The 20,315-nt window shown below is 42.2% G+C and overlaps 1 protein-coding gene across 1 annotated transcript in view; it reads right to left on the bottom strand.

The window, feature by feature from the left end:
* The window catches only part of LOC142400859 (phosphatidylinositol 3-kinase regulatory subunit alpha-like), a 210,101-nt gene that overhangs the window by 83,629 nt on the left and 106,157 nt on the right, over positions 1–20,315 (bottom strand). The window contains exons 2-3 of the mRNA XM_075486094.1: positions 11,069–11,137; positions 9,253–9,327 (exon numbers count right to left, since the gene is read on the bottom strand). Coding sequence (XP_075342209.1) covers positions 9,253–9,327; positions 11,069–11,137 — 144 coding nt within the window. The remainder of the gene's footprint in view (positions 1–9,252; positions 9,328–11,068; positions 11,138–20,315) is intronic.

The raw sequence follows: 20,315 nt of genomic DNA, 5'->3' as shown, positions 1-20,315 counted from the left end.
TAACTAATAACTTTTACTAACTAACTTTAACCAAGTACTTTTACTGGTTAACCATAACTACTAACTTTTACTAACTAACTTTAACCAAGTACTTTTATTGGTTAACCATAACTAATAACTTTTACTAACTAACTTTAACCAAGTACTTTTATTGGTTAACCATAACTAATAACTTTTACTAACTAACTTTAACCAAGTACTTTTATTGGTTAACCATAACTAATAACTTTTACTAACTAACTTTAACCAAGTACTTTTACTGGTTAACCATAACTAAGAACTTTTACTAACTAACTTTAACCAAGTACTTTTACTGGTTAACCATAAATAAGAACTTTTACTAACTAACTTTAACCAAGTACTTTTACTGGTTAACCATAAATAAGGAACTTTTACTAACTAACTTTAACCAAGTACTTTTACTGGTTAACCATAAATAAGAACTTTTACTAACTAACTTTAACCAAGTACTTTTACTGGTTAACCATAACTAATAACTTTTACTAACTAACTTTAACCAAGTACTTTTACTGGTTAACCATAACTAATAACTTTTACTAACTAACTTTAACCAAGTACTTTTACTGGTTAACCATAAATAAGGAACTTTTACTAACTAACTTTAACCAAGTACTTTTACTGGTTAACCATAAATAAGGAACTTTTACTAACTAACTTTAACCAAGTACTTTTACTGGTTAACCATAAATAAGAACTTTTACTAACTAACTTTAACCAAGTACTTTTACTGGTTAACCATAACTAAGCATTTTTAATAACTAACTTTAACTAAGTACTTTTATTTCCTAACCCTAACCCTAACTCCATCACAGTCTGGAGGATCAGATCTGACCCAGTCAGCTTACAAAGATCTTTGGAGGTGAAACTAAGGTAAAGAAATCTTTGTGGACGAAGACAGAACTGAGGATATGACTCAACAGATCTTCAGTATTAGAGAGAAATAAGAAACTCAGTGTGAGTGTTTCCAACAGCCGGCGGAGCCGCAGGTATCGCTCAGCCGTTCATGCTACAGGACGACATATGGCGGAGAAAAGCATCTGAGACAGGAAGCGTGCACACAGAGACGAGCAGAAGATACGAGGACATTTACTGAGGAAAGTCATCCGTTTTCAGACATCACATCACCACATGTGACGCTGCCTTCCACATTCATTTGGACTTCTGCAACACGTTGTGACTGAAAATCTGACATGTCAGCATGTGGTGGTCGGCGGGAGTTGTTCCAGCGTTGGGATTTGTGTTGTAGAAAGGTCCATTTCAAGCCAAACCGTGGCCCGACCAGCTGCCTATCCAGCAGAAATGTTTTCACCGGCAGCAAGCTGCTGGTTCTTAATACCAGAGATGGGGACTCGAGTCGCTGTGACTTGGACTCGAGTCGACTCGAGTCGCTGTTTTGATGACTTGTGACTTGACAAAAAATAAAAGATTTGAGACTCGACTCGGACTTGGAAGTTAAAGACTCGGGACTTGACTTGAGACTCGATGACTTGAATGACTTGAGAGTGTACAGCGCGGCTACTTTTTCCGGCTCCATGCCGAAAATGTCCGGCCCCGCAGCTCGCTGTACACGCCTCGCCTCATCCCAGATGTGTAATGTGTTCACAGCCCAAGTCTCGATAACCTGCTTTCTCAAAAAAATAAATCCAGGAGTTCATTAGACACCTTGACCAAGAGCTGCTGTCCCGTGCCGAGCAGCTCCAGAGTTTACCGGCCAGCTCCCAGAACGCCTCCATGTTTGGTCAGATGAAAACACTCAGCTTGGTTCGGCATGAAGACGCGGCGTGAATGTGCAAGGACCTGACCCCGTGCATGGGGAAACCTGGGAACTAAATACTGTGGAGGGTGACTGGTGAGTGCAGCTGATGGGGGGAACAGGTGAGGGAAGGGAAGCTGATGGCAGGGCAGACTGAGCTGGCATCGCATGGCAAAAACTAAAAACAGGACCTGAACCTAAAACCTAACTAAACTAAGACATGAACAACTAAAACATGGTAAAACTAAGAACTTAAACAGACACTAAAAACGTGGCAAAAACCCACAGACATGACATTTTTCTGAGAACAATAAGCTAATAATCAGTTTTTTTGTTGTGTGTTTAGAGCTCTGGTGTCTCGAGATGAAACAGATCAAACATATAGATGTTTCTGATGCTCTGTAGTATGTTTTTTCTTTCAGAAGATTTTTATGTTTGCCTTTTTTCTTGTAAGGCAAATAAAATACTAAACTAGTGGCAGAAGTGACCCTGTTTAGATTGAAAGCCATCAATAAATCATTTTATGAAGTCATTTCTGTTTTGTTTGATTCCATTATGTATTTTACTGATGACCAAATTATTGTCATATTTTTTAAACAGGTTGGACACATTGGACAATGATGTTTACTGACAGCTACTGATATCTTTGTGTTTTCACTTTATTAAGATCAGATTCTGCAGGTAAAACTGCAATAATAAGGTGACTTGCCCAAGAAAAAATGACTTGGGACTGACTTGAGACTTGCACGTGTGACTTGGTCCCATCGCTGCTTAATACTCAGGCACCTCAGCGAGTTCCTGAAGACTTTCTGACAGACGCTCTGAATGCAAACGTCTCAGAAGGAAAGCTTTTAGTGCAGAGCAATTATATATTTACCTCAGAAAAAGGATGTCTCAATTCAGGGTTTGAATCAAACTGTATTTCTACTGTAATGTGCCTTCCTTTTTTTTAAAGTTTCCCAAAAGAAGTGAAAGTTCAGGCTGGTGTCGGCACGATGAGCCATTTTTACATCAACACATTAAAACCTTGTTATTGGTTATGGTTAACCAGTAAAAGTACTTGGTTAGAGTTAGTTATGAGTTATTGTAACTATTGTATAGTTATTAAGGTATTTAGTTAAATTGGTTACTAAAAGTACTTAGTTAAAGCAATGACTTGTCCTGCACAGAGAAGGCAGAACCTAATTTTTATAAAATCATGCACAGCGATTGGTTGTTCTGGATCAGTCCACCGGAGCCGACCAATCAGAGCAACCTCCAAAACAGAAACCAACGCTCAGAGAAAAGGCTGCAGAGGGACAAACGTTCTCCTCCAACGGCTGATCGATGTTCACAGAAAACCTGGATCATGTCCTGCGTTGCCACCGCTCACTTCTGGAAAAAACACGGCTTCTGATAGGTTAGTGACGGGCGCCACGGGAGGATGATGACATCACCTCTGACCAATAGCAGCGAAGAGGACGGAGGGATGCAGATGGAAGACAAAGAGGGAGCTTTTAATTTGTGTTTTGCTGAACTCAGCGGCTCCTGTCAGCGGAGGGGAAGAAAGGGATTTGATGAACGAGTGAATAAAAGAGGCAGAAAGGAGAGATGGAGGATGAGAGGGGAAGACGGGGAGAGAGTGAGGACTGCATAAAGGAGGCGCAGTGAAATAAAAGATCATTTAATGGTTCCACGGCTGAGATGGGTTATTAGAGGCGAGCGGTGAGCAGATTGGATGGGAGGATGGGAGGAAGAAAGAGTGTCTCCGTCTATCTGAAGCATCAATCAGGGAAACAGGTGGAGAGAGGAGAGGATTCACACGGTGTCGGTCAAACTTTCAGAGATGATTACGAGCAAAATGCACGATTATTGGACGTTGCTGGAAAAAATCTAAATCTTACCAAGTATATTTGTCTCATTGAGCATCTCATTACACTTAATATGAGACACAACTGCCTAACAAGCACCATTTCAGCCAGATATAGGGACTTGTTTTAATACAATACATCTGGAATATCTTGTTAAGTGAAAAAGTCTTGAAAACAAATTGTTTTGAGTCGGATTTCACATGAAACAAGCTTTTTTTTTTACATTTGAAGAGGTTTTTAAGCTAATTTCAAGATCACTTTTAACTCAAAAGTCCTAAATATCACATTTTATTTCAAGAAATCTGGACAAGCCGATTTTCACTAGTTCCATTGGCAGATTTTTTGCTTATTTCAAGCAAAAACGTCTTTTATTTGTTGTTTTTTTACTTATTTTTCGAGGGGCATTTTATCCAGTGTGTATCGGGCTGAAATGGTGCTTGTTAGGCAGTTGTGTCTGTCTGATATTAAGTGTAATGAGATATTTGGACGAGAAATGAGACAAATATCAAGACTTTGATTTTTTTGCCAGATATAGGAACTTGTTTTAATACAATACATCTAGAATATCTTGTTATTCCAGATGAAATGCTCTCTGTTTATCTTTAGGAAAACGTCCAAACGCAGCACACCAGCCGTGATCCCCTAGAGGGGATCTGATTGTTGCAGATAAAAATAAACATTTTCTCCCATTTTTTTCATATTTTCTGCTAAACTGGAACATAAACTTATATTTAGACTGAAATGAGACACAATAATTCCTAAATTAATCTTAACCTGAGTGTAATTCTTTTCAGTTTTTACACCGATGAGAGTTTTAAGTGTTGGGAGAAGGAAACGTTACAGAGTGCACTGGAAAAAAATCTAAATTACCAAGTATATTTGTCTCATTTCTAGTCAAAATATCTCATTACACTTAATATAAGACACAACTGCCTAACAAGCACCATTTCAGCCAGATATAGGGACTTGTTTTAATACAACACATCTGGAATATCTTGTTAAATGAAATCTTGACGAGTCGATTTTCACTAGTTCCATTAGCAGATTTTACTGCTTATTTCAAGCAAAAGCGTCTTTTATTTGGGCATTGTTTCCAGTGTGGGAACAGATTTCCTCTTCCAACCCGTTTCCGTACGTTGACTCTACAGCCTTCCGCATGTTTCAGGCTGTCAGCTTAAAACGAGAGAAGACAGAAGGATAACTTCCTGTGACTGCAGGTTTCTCCCTCTCCACTCCTGCCTCTCCTCAAACATCCCAAACCAGACGTCAGCACAGATCTGCTCCCCAGCTGCAGCTCTGCATGCATCTCCTGTAGAATCTGTGCACGCCTGTTCGGCCTGTGTGGGATTCCTCTGCTGCAGCCCCCTGTATGTGTCAGCACATACGTGGGTGTGCACGTCAGCTCCTGTAAGTCCTTTAGTGAGACCTCCCACTTCTGTCCAAGGAGGCAGGTGTGTTAGAGATTATTGAGAAAGCTTTCTGAATGAAAGTGGAAGTCTTGATAACTTTCTTCAGGCTTCAGACGTCCTCACAGCACTGAAACAGCTCTGGTCAAAGTGTTAAAGCACATCAGGTTGAACACTGATTCTGGTAATGTTTCAGTCCTGGTTCTGTTGGACCTCAGCGCTGCGTTTGATACTGTAGATCACAGAATCCTGTTGCACAGGCTGGAAAACTGGGCTGGACTTTCTGGAGCGGTCCTTAACTGGTTCAGGTCCTACTTAGAAGGCCGGAGTTATTTTGTTACAGTTGGCAGCTATGAATCTGAGCGAGTGGCCATGAGATTGTGAGGTCTGACTTTTTCCTGGAGAACCATTTTGTGATGCAAATGTATTACTCTGTTGAACGCATATTGTTCTGAGAAGCAAAACGCTTTATTTTTTAAACCCCAGCCAACTAGCCGGACTACCTTCATCAACACCAAAACGAGGCTGGAACTCTGCTCACAGGACGCAGCAGGGGGTAAGAAGATGTTCAGAAATGATGCTGCTGATGTGGGATGTTACACAGCTTCATGTCAAAAGAGGCAAACTGGCCCTTTAAAGAGGTGACTGTCCCTTTAGAGGCGAACTGTCCCTTTAGAGGCTAACTGTCCCTTTAGAGGCTAACTGTCCCGCTAACTGTCCCTTTAAAGAGGCTAACTGTCCCTTTAGAGGCTAACTGTCCCGCTAACTGTCCCTTTAAAGAGGCTAACTGTCCCTTTAGAGGCTAACTGTCCCTTTAAAGAGGCTAACTGTCCCTTTAGAGGCTAACTGTCCCTTTAGAGGCTAACTGTCCCTTTAGAGGCTAACTGTCCCTTTAGAGGCTAACTGTCCCTTTAGAGGCTAACTGTCCCTTTAAAGAGGCTAACTGTCCCTTTAGAGGCTAACTGTCCCTTTAGAGGCTAACTGTCCCGCTAACTGTCCCTTTAAAGAGGCTAACTGTCCCTTTAAAGAGGCTAACTGTCCCTTTAAAGAGGCTAACTGTCCCGCTAACTGTCCCTTTAAAGAGGCTAACTGTCCCTTTAAAGTGGTGAACTGTCCCTTTAAAGAGGCGAACTGTCCCTTTAAAGAGGCGAACTGTCCCTTTAAAGAGGACTTTTTTCTGTTCCTGCTTTTGGTTGTGATGAACATCTGGATCTGTGTGAACTTTGAACTGATTCTTCTGTACAAACACAGACTGGAACTGCTTTATGATCTCTGAGACGTTCGGCTTGTTTTCATGAAATTAAAAAAACCTTCTGAAGCCCAAAGGATGGTTTTTAATGTCTTACCGCATTAAAAGTGCAAAGAAATACCATACCAACTTTATTTATAAAGCACTTAAAACACCCACAGGACCAAAGTGCTATACACAATCATAAAATAAAAGGGTCAAATATAAAAGCAGTACTAAAGTAATTAAAATGTAAACACAATAAAACGAAGTCAAACATCTCAGATTGTGCCAAAAGCCAAAGAAAAAAGATGGGTCTTAAGTTGGGATTTAAAAACAGCAAGTGAAGAGGCCTGTCTTATGTCCAAAGGAAGGTTATTCCATAGCTTGGGAGCTGCCACAGAAAAAGCACGGTCCCCTCTGAGCTTGCGCTTTGTGTAAAATAAAATAAATAATAATTTTCAATTCATTTTTATTTATAAAGCGCCAAATACAACAAATGTCATCTCAAGGCACTTAGATAATAAAGTCCAATTCAAGCCGATTGGAATTCAATTAATTGTAATCATAATTATTCATAAAATAATCCAATTCGTTCATATAGAGCCAATTCAAAAACAGTTTCCTAGCTAAGAAAACCAACAGATTGCACTTGAACTTTGTTTTCGTTCCACTCTCATGAGTTAAACAGGAGTGCAGACAGAACAGGCGAGGGGATCGCATGATGTTCGAGGTGTTGAGGACGCGACCTTTAAGGGCGGAAACGCCCTTAGTGTGCAGAGATGTGCCCCCCCGTGGAGCTCAGGAACAGGACATATGAAACCAGACGGGTAACAGAAGCCTTCCTGCCCCCCCCGCCTCCTCGGTTCTGCTCAGAGAGGCAGCCGGAGTCAGATTTTTGGGAGTTCCCCTCCTCTTCCTCCCAAAATAAGCAGCGGAGTCAGAGCTCTCTCTGCTGGCGCCAAACCTGAACTTCAACAACTACAACTTGGGCAACTTTTTTTAGTCTGAGGGGGCAAAGCTGCAGCGTCTGCCCGGCTCAAAGACCCCCGGACACCTCAACTCAACCCAACTTTATTTATAAAGCCCTTTAACACAGCCGCGGCTGAAACAAAGTGCTGCACATGAGTAACAACACCAAATATAAGGCATAAAACACAACAATATTAAAACAATAATAAACAATAACAGAAACAGAGTCTCACGCTGGGTTAAAAGCCAGGGAATAAAAATGTTTTTGTTTTTTTCTTTTATTTAAAAAACCCATTCACCCATAAGGAGGCGGAAACTGCCATAATCTGAAAAATGTACACAAATATATCAGTGTGTGAATATGTGATGATAAATGCTGCTAAAATCCAATTGAAAAATAATTTAGGCTCAAATAAATATACACTGGAAAAAAAATCAAAGTCTTACCAAGTATATTTGTATCATTTCTAGTCCAAATATCTCATTACACTTAATATCAGACACAACTGCCTAACAAGCACCATTTCAGCCAGATATAGGGACTGGTTTTAATACAATACATCTGGAATATCTTGTTAAATGAAAAAGTCTTAAAAACAAATTGTTTTGAGTCACATATCATATGAAACAAGCTTTTTTTTTTTACATTTGAAGAGGTTTTTAAGCTAATTTCAGGATCACTTTTAACTCAAAAGTCCTAAATATCACATCTTATTTCAAGAAATCTTGACAAGCTGATTTTCACTAGTTCCACTGGCAGATTTATTTTGTTTATTTCAAGCAAAAATGTCTTTCATTTGTTGTTTTTTTACTTATTTTTGGAGGGGCATTTTTTCCAGTGCAAAGAATTCAAACTGCATTCACTTCAGCTCATGTTAACGTCACTATTTAAGCACTTTAACACAATATATTTAATTTCTTTCATGTTCATGCGTCGTCACATAAAGGTAAACTGCTGTAAAGTGATGCTGATCACATGTAGAACAAAGTGATCAACATTTGTTTCATGTAATATTCATGGGATTTTCTGTGGATGTCTCCTGGATCATCCCAGAACTCTGTTAGCTACAGAAACACATCCAAAGCTTTGAAGCTAGCTCCAGCTAACAGCTAATGTTGTTGATGTTAACAACAGCAACATCCCTTCTTGTAGAGAGAACGTTCACAAACCCGTGTTAGTCCATTTTCTTCCCGTTTTGGGTGAAATATGCTTCCACTCCTGATATTTGGACCTTTTCCTGTATCTATTTGTCCGTCTCAGTAACACTATGGCTGTGCTCGAAACCACATACTTCTCCTACTACTCATACTAACTTTAACTTTTTTTCGGTTCCCGGATGCATCCTAGATTCTCTGAAATGTTGGGTATGCATCATGAGGTTACTACTCATACTCAAACTACCCAAGATGCAACGTAACGTGACGTCGCCGATCGTCATTTCCGGTCAAAACGGCAGTTTCAAGCTAGCTACAACGAGGGTAGGTTCACTTCCTGTTTTCAAAACAAAAGCACCAACTGTATGGTAATGGCTTTCCCTATGATAAAAGGCAACGGGTATTTTATTTTGTGAAAATAACCGGAAGTGCGTTAGCTCACTGCGGCTAGCTTTAGTAGCGCCGAATTCGTGGGAACAAAATGGTAAACAGCCGGTATTTAGTCAGGTTTTCAACACATTGAGGATGCAGTATGCGGTATGCAGTATGCGGTATGCAGTATGCGGTATGCAGTATGCGGTATGTAGCATGTAGTATGCAGTATGTAGTATGCAGTATGGAAGTATGTAGTATGCAGCATGTAGCATGTAGTATGTAGTATGTAGTATGCAGTATGTAGCATGTAGCATGTAGCATGTAGTAGGCGGTTTCGAACAGCCTATGAATGATTCTGACTGAGCGTTAGCTTCCAACAGAGAGCAGAATCGAGCCTTTATTCCTGTACGACCCGTGAGGACCACACTGTTGTTCAGCTAGCAAAGCCCAAACATATTGATCGAAACACACCGGAGACGGACTCGTATTTACCTGAGTCCAGAGCCTGCCTGAGCTCGGGGGGTCCGCCGGAGGCTGCGGGGGCTCGATACAGATCGCTGTTCAAACCTGCAGAAGAGGCAGCAAATCAGCACAGAAGCAGAAGGCATCCTGTTTGTTTGGAGGAAAAAAAGTCTGAAATACTACCAAACACATGTTTTCAGAAGTTCCAGAAAATTTCCAATTCTTCCCAGTTTTAGATTCAGATTAATAACATGTGGCTCAGGTTGGAAACAAAAAAAAAGATGAAGATGAGAAATGTATCAATATTCACCCTGTCGTACCACAAACAGTCTCATATTAGCAGAAAAATATTTTATTTTTAGTTCACTTTGCCTACAGTTTAGCTTGTAGCCTATCCAAGCTAACCGGCTGATATGAAAAGGCCTTTAAAAAGTCACAAAAATATCAACACAAAGCATATCACCATGATATGATATGCCCAGTAACTTTATTTAACTGAGTTTCTTTTTTCAATTATTCACTCTTTAATGGAAACTTTTTAAGCGGTGGCTAGTGCAAAGCTTGCATTATGCTATGCTAATGTTTAGCAAAGGAGACCAAGCTACTAAATGGATCATTTTTAAATTCGATTTAATTTAATTTATTTTTCTTACAGTTGGGTAGTGAGAACCAATTGTTAGCTGTCAATAGATCAAAGTCAGGCTCTCAGTTCGGAGAATCAGACGAGAATCTTGAAACGTGAACTAAGCTAACAGCTACTCATCAGTTAACAGCTAAACTAAGCTAACAGCTACTCATCAGCTAAACTAAGCTAACAGCTACTCATCAGCTAAACTAAGCTAACAGCTACTCATCAGCTAAACTAAGCTAACAGCTACTCATCAGCTAAACTAAGATAACAGCTACTCATCAGTTACCGCTAAACTAAGCTAACAGCTACTCATCAGCTAAACTAAGCTAACAGCTACTCATCAGTTAACAGCTAAACTAAGCTAACAGCTACTCATCAGTTAACAGCTAAACTAAGCTAACAGCTACTCATCAGCTAAACTAAGCTAACAGCTACTCATCAGTTAACAGCTAAACTAAGCTAACAGCTACTCATCAGCTAAACTAAGCTAACAGCTACTCATCAGCTAAACTAAGATAACAGCTACTCATCAGTTACCGCTAAACTAAGCTAACAGCTACTCATCAGCTAAACTAAGCTAACAGCTACTCATCAGCTAAACTAAGCTAACAGCTACTCATCAGTTACCGCTAAACTAAGCTAACAGCTACTCATCAGCTAAACTAAGCTAACAGCTACTCATCAGCTAAACTAAGATAACAGCTACTCATCAGTTAACAGCTAAACTAAGCTAACAGCTACTCATCAACTAAACTAAGCTCACAGCTACTCATCAACTAAACTAAGCTAACAGCTACTCATCAGCTAAACTAAGCTAACAGCTACTCATCAGCTAAACTAAGCTAACAGCTACTCACAGAGGACCTATGACGCCAAGTTTTTCTAAAACAACTTAGATGTATCATGGACAGCTTCTGCTTCTAGTCAAAGATTGGTAACTAATTCCAGGTGTTGAAACCCTGGTATGCACAAACCACTTCAGGTCCTTATTATTTCTTTTAACTTTAAATTGCAGTTCACCAATCTGAACTATATTCGGTGGATCCATCAAATAGAAACAGGTTTTATGACAAAAAAAAAACCAGAGTAAAATTCACAGATATGACAGATCGTAGCAGCAGTAATCACAGTGTCTTCTCAGTTTGGTTGCCAGGTTGGGCACCACAGTGGGCACCTCTGTTGTTCAGATGAATCTGTTTATCTGCGGTAGCTCACCCTGTTTCTCGATGGCCTCGATGAGTCTCCAAACGACCACCGGAGCTGCTGCACACAGGACCTCCACACCTGAAACAGACAGAGTTCATCACCATCTGTAGTTTTATTCCATAAACCAGCCGCACAAAACTCAGCATTTGTGTTTCTTATGACTGAATCTCTGCAGACGGGGGCAACAAAGGCGTCAAGCGTCCACATAAGCACAAAGAAAATCAAAGTGGTGGAGCCGTGCATAGGAACTGGGACCTCGACCGAAGTCTGAGCAGAACTTCCCCCCAACAATAACCTAGTCTTGACTTTGTTCTACTTTTTATTTGTCGCTTTACTTCTTTCAGTTACCCTGCTGCCTGTTATCCTGCCCTGATGTGCATCCAGCTGTGGTCACACCTGGGACCTGCACTTATTCAGGTGACTTCAGGTTCAGGCCGCATCACAAAGCTGGTTAAACTTCTCACCAGTTCTATCACCATAGTGACCGACTCTGGAGTCTAAAACCCGCCGGCGGGATTTTTGACACTTCTCCAAAAACACATCTGTAACTCTGTGAGTTTTTGTCATTGAAACATATAAGTGACACCATTAAAAACCTTGAGACTTCTACTTTTCAAATATATATATATTAAAATAAATGATATAGCTGGCCCTTTTTAAAGACAGTGAACAGAAATCTTTGGATTTTCTGTACATAAAGCCAGCATAAACAGACAATTATCACATGGAGAGTGACATCTAATTAGTATTCAACTAACAGAGACATTGACTTGAGTTACAATTACGTTTTTAAAGTTTGTGTGGAAACAAAAGAACATTTCTGAGTGCACTTTTTACTTTTATGCAGCCAACACTTTTGTTTACAAGGTTCAACCTTCAAAAGTCTTGGCTAGATATATTTATAGTGTGTTTTCTTGCACTGTTTGAAGACCATATGCATCACTTTTGCATAGATGTTTACAGTTAGTTGAAATACTTGAAAATGTCAAGGTGGTGACAACTGCCTCAAAGTCTCTGAAAGGCCTCAGACCCCAGAGGGTTAACCGTCCGAACGTCCCCCTCAGACCGATCACTGGGAGGACGTCGGTGCGTTAACAGAAAGAATCTTTGACCGATGAGTCGCTTTGAGCGTCTTTATTAGAGACGTGAATGTTTCTGAAGGATAAACGGGGAGCGAGTCCTCTTAAACCTGCCGCTGCTGACTTTTAAAGACTCAGAACTGACATTTATGACTGTATAAAACATTTCTTTGCCTTTTTCTCCTTCATTATACGTGTGCGGTGAATTAAATTCACGGAACTGAACCTCGGGGAGACCACTGAGCTGCACATACTGCAACCGAGCGGAAAGTCGCCCGCCCCCCTCTGAAGGAAACTCATTTCGGGCGCTTGTATCCACGACCTCCTTCTTTGGGGTCACCAACCAGATCTGTGAGCTCAGCTGAGGGATGGAGCAGCAACCTGAAAGCTTCTCCTTCCTTCTTCACCACAACGGACCGAACTCTCTGAGTTAGTATGCGAGTTTGAGTAAGCAGAAGTTCCCGGATGCATACTAGATTCTCCTAAATGTTGGGTATGCATCATGAGGTTACTACTCATACTCAAACTACCCAAGATGCAACGTAACGTGACGTCGCCGATCGTCATTTCCTGTCAAAACGGCAGTTTCAAGCTAGCTACAACGAGGGTAGGTTCACTTCCTGTTTTCAAAACAAAAGCACCAATTGTATGGTAATGGCTTTCCCTATGATAAAAGGCAACGGGTATTTTATTTTGTGAAAATAACCGGAAGTGCGTTAGCTCACTGCGGCTAGCTTTAGTAGCAGCCCGGCTCTAAGGCTGCAACAAAAATGGGAGCAAGTTTCCAAAAACAACTTTTACTTACAAAATAATCTAAACTAAAGAAACGTGGAAGTCAGTTGTCAGTGGTGTATGCATGCCTGAGTGTGTGAATGTGTACGCGATCACAAAGCAACAAAACAGCAGCCGCCCTGCAAGTCAAAGGCAAGTCAGGAGGGGCCGAGACTGGCAAGAGGGGAGCTTTTGAAGCACAAGCCCCAGGTGTGGCTCAATCAGTCTGACGAGCACTCCGCCTTCCTCTCTGCAGAAGGGAAGAAGCACTAAAGAGAACAGGGACAACTAGTGGAGCGCAGGGGTCGTCACAGGAACAAAACTGTAAACAGCCGGTATTTTGTCAGATTTTCAAGACGTTGGGGATCTAAACGACTACTTTCTCACCATATTATCATATCTATGTTCATATATTATTATTATTAAATATCACCATATCATCCCAAATTGGGATGAATAAAGTATTTATCTATCTATCTATGTTCAAATTCATCATATTTATGTTCATTATTCTTGTTTTATATTAAATATATGGGCTGTTCGGTCCCTGTATGACCGGTGCCAGAGTTTGGTCCGCATTGCCGGCAGTAAGTCGGACATGTTTCCTGTGAGGGTTGGACTCCGTCAGGGCTGCCCTTTGTCACCGATTCTGTTCATAATTTTTTTGGACAGAATTTCTAGGCGCAGCCAGGGCGTTGACGGGGTCCGGTTTGGCGACCTCAGAATCGGGTCTCTGCTTTTTGCGGACGATGTGGTTCTGTTGGCGTCGTCAGGCCATGACCTTCAGCTCTCACTGGAGCGGTTCGCAGCCGAGTGTGAAGCGGCTGGGATGAGAATCAGCACCTCCAAATCTGAGACCATGGTCTTCGGCCGGAAAAGGGTGGAATGCCCTCTCCGGGTCGGGAATGAGATCCTTCCCCAAGTGGAGGAGTTCAAGTATCTCGGGGTCTTGTTCACGAGTGAGAGACGAATGGAGCAGGAGATTGACAAACGGATCGGTGCGGCGTCTGCAGTGATGCGGGCTCTGCACCGGCCTGTCGTGGTGAAGAAGGAGCTGAGCCAGAAGGCCAAGCTCTCAATTTACCGGTCAATCTATGTTCCTATCCTCACCTATGGTCACGAGCTGTGGGTAGTGACCGAAAGAACGAGATCCTACCCTCACCTATGGTCACGAGCTGTGGGTAGTGACCGAAAGAACGAGATCCTACCCTCACCTGTGGTCACGAGCTGTGGGTAGTGACCGAAAGAACGAGATCCTACCCTCACCTATGGTCACGAGCTGTGGGTAGGGACCAAAAGAACGAGATCCTACCCTCACCTATGGTCACGAGCTGTGGGTAGTGACCGAAAGAACGAGATCCTACCCTCACCTATGGTCACGAGCTGTGGGTAGTGACCGAAAGAACGAGATCCTACCCTCACCTGTGGTCACGAGCTGTGGGTAGTGACCGAAAGAACGAGATCCTACCCTCACCTATGGTCACGAGCTGTGGGTAGGGACCGAAAGAACGAGATCCTACCCTTACCTATGGTCACGAGCTGTGGGTAGGGACCGAAAGAACGAGACCGCGAATACAAGCGGCCGAAATGAGTTTCCTCCGCAGGGTGTCTGGGCTCTCCCTTAGAGATAGGGTGAGAAGCTCGGTCATCCGGGAGGGGCTCGGAGTAGAACCGCTGCTCCTCCGCATCGAGAGGAGTCAGATGAGGTGGCTCGGGCATCTGGTGAGAATGCCTCCTGGGGCATCTGGTGAGAATGCCTCCTGGGGCATCTGGTGAGAATGCCTCCTGGGGCATCTGGTGAGAATGCCTCCTGGGGCATCTGGTGAGAATGCCTCCTGGGGCATCTGGTGAGAATGCCTCCTGGGGCATCTGGTGAGAATGCCTCCTGGGGCATCTGGTGAGAATGCCTCCTGGGGCATCTGGACGCCTCCCCGGTGAGGTGTTCCGGGCCCGTCCCACTGGGAGGAGGCCCCGGGGAAGACCCAGGACACGTTGGAGAGACTATGTCTCTCGGCTGGCCTGGGAACGCCTCGGGGTCCCCCCAGAAGAGCTGGAGGAAGTGGCCGGGAACAGGGACGTCTGGGTCTCTTTGCTCAAGCTGCTGCCCCCGCGACCCGATCCCCGGACCAGCGGAAGATGATGGATGGATGGATATATTAAATATTTCTTTGATGGAGCCAAAATATTTTCTGATTCAGCTGCTGCTGGAACACAGAAACATCTTCAGGGATCAGTGAAGTAAATCTCATCCTGGAATCAGCATCTTCTCATCGATCGGACCGAAGCCGGCGGACCTCAGTGATGCTCAAAGTGCAACAGGTGCACGGACAAACGTGCACTTTAAACGTCCTGATGGGATAAAGTTCTCAGGCTGGTGAGAAAGTAAGTGAACCTGCTCTGAAATCAGCGTCGGCTTCCTTTGTTCCCTCTGTCCTCCTCTTCTTCTTCTTCTTCTTCTTCGTTGGTGTTGCTTCTTGGCAGCGCTATCCTCATCACCACCCAGCTCGCTCTTTGTTGTCCTTTTGTTGTCCAATCACAACAAACGCAGCCCCGGTCACATGATCACAGGTGTGTGCGTCGCTGCTTTCATTCACTCGAGTGTTTCTCTGCAGAGAAACGTGCGCAGATGTGGAGCTGCTAAACGTGCACAGCCTCCATTAACGGCCGTGTCACAAAGCATCAGAGACGCAATAATTCAGCCGGAGGAGAGGAAGGAAAGGAGGAGGAAAAAGGGATAAAGAGACGGAAATGAACAACGGAGATAAGAGGAGGACACACAAGGAGTGAGCAACACAGATGATGGGAGGGTGAAGAAAGAGGGGAAGGAGGAAGAGAGAGAAGGACAAAAGCAAACAGGAAGAAGAGGAGAAGAAGAAGAGGATGAAAACAAAGAAAATTAGAGAAAGAGAGGATGAAAAGAAGAAAAGGGTAAACACTGAAGAAATGAGAAGGAAGTGAATATGAAAGAAGGGGTGTACAGGATGTGAAGAAGAAAGAGAAGGACAAAAGCAAACAGGAAGAAGAGAAGAAGAAGAGAAAAGGGAAACTAGACAACAAAGACGACAACAATGAGGAAGAAGAAGAAGATGAAAAACAGGAGGAAAACAGAGAAATGAAGAAGATAAGCAAGAGTAAACGGAGTGGAGGAACAAAAGAGAAGTGATGGATCAGGATGTAGAAAAGAAAAGAGAGAGAGAAGAAGTGAGACAGAAGGAGGACAAAAAAGAAAGAAGACCGAGGACAGCAGAAGAAGAAGAGAGAAAGGATGTACCGCGGATCATGAAGAAGACGTCTGAAGTGGGAAAAAGAGAAGAAGAAAAAGAAGAAAAGAGAATAAAGGAAGAGACAAAAGAGAAGAAAAAGAAAAGAGAATAAAGGAAGAGATAAAAGAGAAGAAGAAGAAAAGAGAATAAAGGGAGAGACAAAAGAGAAGAAAAGAGAATAAAGGAAGAGACAAAAGAGAAGAAGAAGAGAATAAAGGGAGAGACAAAAGAGAAGAAGAAGAGAATAAAGGGAGAGACAAAAGAGAAGAAAAAGAAGAAAAGAGAATAAAGGGAGAGACAAAAGAGAAGAAGAAGAAAAGAGAATAAAGGGAGAGACAAAAGAGAAGAAAAAGAAGAAAAGAGAATAAAGGAAGAGACAAAAGAGAAGAAGAAGAATGAGGCTGAGCATCAGAGCTCCTGCAGAGCAACAAAGAAGTCGTTAGAACGACTCTGATCAGCGTCGTTAGAAAATGATTTATCGATCAGAGTCGCTGTTATGAAGTCACACACACACATAAATAAACACTCACACACACAGTAACACTAATAAACACACACACACTAATAAATACACACACAGTCTCACACACACACAGCTATATATATATATATATTAGATGGAGATAAGGAATCGGAGTTCTTCCAGGAGCTGCTCGCTGCCTGTGGGCGAAACTCTCCTGATGAATAATAAATCACATTTAGCTCCAACATTTAGGCGAAAGTGGAAGTTCGTTTCACTTTGATATTTCCACCTCAGAAGGTTTGATCTTTATTATTTCTTTGGTTTCTCCGGCAGGGCTGCAGTGACCTGCCGGGCCACCAGGGGGCGGCGGATTCAGACCTCCGGGAGAAAACTTTGATTTCCAAAGGCCGCAGTTTAAAAACGCTCGGAGATAAAGGGAAACTGTAAAAGGGAAAAACACCGAGTGGAACCCAAACTTTATGAAGGTGGTAAATTAAACTGCCTAATTCGCCTGTGGTGACATCACTGATGACATCACTGCGTGGCGCCACCTTAGATTCCACAACTTCTGGTAAACTCTGAACACATTTCCACACAGTTTTCCTTTATTCTTTCCTTTTATGATTGTTTTCTGAACATATACACACACCTATGAACAAAGCTGCTCCAACTTAGGATCTTTTTTGTTTGGTCATTTTAACCCTGCTCAAACTGACTCGGCACACAACAAACACGTCCGCCATCTTGCTTTAATTAACCAGATTCAATTCAATTAGTTTTTATTTATATAGCGCCAAATACAACAAATGTCATCTCAAGGCACTTAGATAATAAAGTCCAATTCAAGCCAATTGGAATTCAATTAATTGTAATCATAATTATTCATAAAATAATCCAATTCGTTCATAAAGAGCCAATTCAAAAACAATTTCCTAGCTAAGGAAACCAACAGATTGCACCGAAACTTCAATCCAATCTCCCGAGATCTGGTTTTAGAAACCCAATTCATCGTCGGGATTTGACTGTTTGCTACAAACTGGTATAAATCAGTCAGTTGCAACGGGGAACCATGGTTCCAACAGGAGTGGACGAGACCAAGACAACCGAGTACATTCAGAGGGAAATGACCAGAAATAAGAGTCCAACAGGAGGTAACGAGCTCTGAAAACTAAAAACATAACTGCATACTACATACATCAATACTACATACTCATCGATCAGACAGTATGCAGAGCGTTTACCCACAATGCATTTCGCTCCTGCCCGAGCCGAAATCAGCCGGCCTGAAGCTGATTTCTCTTAAGCTCTAAACTCTGTAACCTTTAGCAACATTTGAAACATTTTCAGGTGAGAAAGTAGTCGTTTAGATCCCCAACGTGTTGAAAACCTGACAAAATACCGGCTGTTTACAATTTTGTTCCCACGAATTCGGCGCTACTAAAGCTAGCCGCAGTGAGCTAACGCACTTCCTGTTATTTTCACAAAATAAAATACCCGTTGCCTTTTATCATAGGGAAAGCCATTACCATACAATTGGTGCTTTTGTTTTGAAAACAGGAAGTGAAGCTACCCTCGTTGTAGCTAGCTTGAAACTGCCGTTTTGACAGGAAATGACGATCGGCGACGTCACGTTACGTTGCATCTTGGGTAGTTTGAGTATAAGTAGTAACCTCATGATGCATACCCAACATTTAGGAGAATCTAGTATGCATCCGGGAACTTCTGCTTACTCAAACTCGCATACTAACTCAGAACGTTAGTAGGAGAAGTATGCGGTTTCGAACACAGCCAGAATAAAAGGATTATAGGATTTGGGCCGCCTTGCTGTAACCCCGCCCACATTGAGATGGTGCTGAACTGTAATGGAACCAACAACCCAAACCGAGTAGAGTTGGGCGCTAATGGAAATGAGCCGTTGGTAGCTGTAACTCAGCTCTTCTTCTATGGTTTTGGGGGATTCTGGAATCCTGCTTTTGAATCTAAAACATACAGATTAAAGATGGACACATGAAGAGTGTGTCCCCGGGGTCCGTCGGACTTCAAATGAAGTGTCGCTGTGGGATGAGCAGGAAGGACGGGTGGGATGGAAAATAAATGGCGACGGACAGATGAGCTGACCCGCAGGCTGCCGGAGCGTGACGGCCCAATCCGAGCACCGATGCGAGGGATCTGCTTCCCACCACGGATCGGATAATTTGTTTCCTCTTCCTCTGCTCTCTGACTTCAGTCTGTGGCGAGTCGAACAAATACTGTTGGATCATCCTGCTCTTCAGGGAGGAGAATAAAAGCCTCATAACTGCTCATAATGTGGCTACTTTTAAGCTAAAATGTGAAACCTTTGATGGTTTCGGATGTTTCAGGGACTTTGCACTTTCTGCTCCATTACATCCAACTTACAGCTTCAGATATCAGTAACTGGGCGAGTTAACTCGCTAATTATTTAACGCCGATAAATATTTTATCCCGCATTAACGCAGGTTTTATTATTTATTTTATTCATGTAAAAGTCTGCTGCTCACAGGCTTTTATTGTTGTAAAAGTCTGCTGCTCACAGGCTTTTATTTTGTAAAAGTCTGTTGCTCACAGGCTTTTATTTTGTAAAAGTCTGCTGCTCACAGGCTTTTATTTTGTAAAAGTCTGCTGCTCACAGGCTTTTATTTTGTAAAAGTCTGCTGCTGTCTGCTGTGGAACAGGAAAAGAAAGTAATCGGCGGATCCACCAAACATGGAGAAGGGTACGGAACTTTTACTCGGCCATTTTCATGTTAAAGTTCTTCCAGACGGCGGAGTCGACAGAACCAAAGTCATCTGTAAACACTGCCAAGTTGAATTGTCTTCTCAGCGTAGTAGTTCCAGTCTAAAATATCACTTAAAGGCAAAACACACAACTGATAGCAGCAAGTCATTCAAGGAAACAGACAGTGGAGCGAGGCTTCTACATAAAAACTACAGAAAGATGCTGATGTTAAAAGTGTGTTTGCACAACAAATGTTATGGCACTTTCATTCATATGGCAGCACATTTAAAATAAAGATAAATGCTAAAGGCTATACGCTACTTTTGGATTCATTTTTGGATTCTGCGTACAAATGAGATTAATCGTGATTAATCAGGGAAATCATGTGATTAATTAGATTAAACATTTTAATCGGTGCCCAGCCCTAGTTGTAACCTTTGAGCTGAAGCTCTCACACAATGAAAGCGACACCAAGGTTTCTCTTCATGGTGAAGCCTCAGAACATTAAAGGGAAACAGTTCAGTGATATACAGCAGCTCCAACATAAGAAGGCAGAGATCCACACACCTTTCTGGCTGCATGTGAGGAAACTATCTGCATAATATCAGATATATGGAAGCACATTATGCAACATCTGACAGACAAGGACCCTCCGTGTGCCTCTGATGTTAAAGTAAACATGGATTTACATAAACAGAAGTGACAGTTTGCCTCTAAAAACAGCAAACACCAGTGCTTTGTTGCGCTTTGTGGCCACAGAAAGTGAAAGTTTACCATCTCCACATTATATCTCCCAGGCTGTAAGGCAACAATCTCTGCTTGAATACGGCATCCCGTTGATGCCAAATATGCTGCTGCTGCTTATTCTCCTGCGAAATTGGTTTATTTTTAAACTTAAGACAAAAGGAAAAGCGCGGCTGAGCCGGATAATAATACTAAATTGT

This window comes from Odontesthes bonariensis, chromosome 15, assembly GCF_027942865.1.
Source record: "Odontesthes bonariensis isolate fOdoBon6 chromosome 15, fOdoBon6.hap1, whole genome shotgun sequence".
Lineage (NCBI taxonomy): Eukaryota > Metazoa > Chordata > Actinopteri > Atheriniformes > Atherinopsidae > Odontesthes > Odontesthes bonariensis.
Note: the sequence above shows the minus strand (reverse complement) of the source record. Positions and strands in the feature narration are given on the sequence as shown.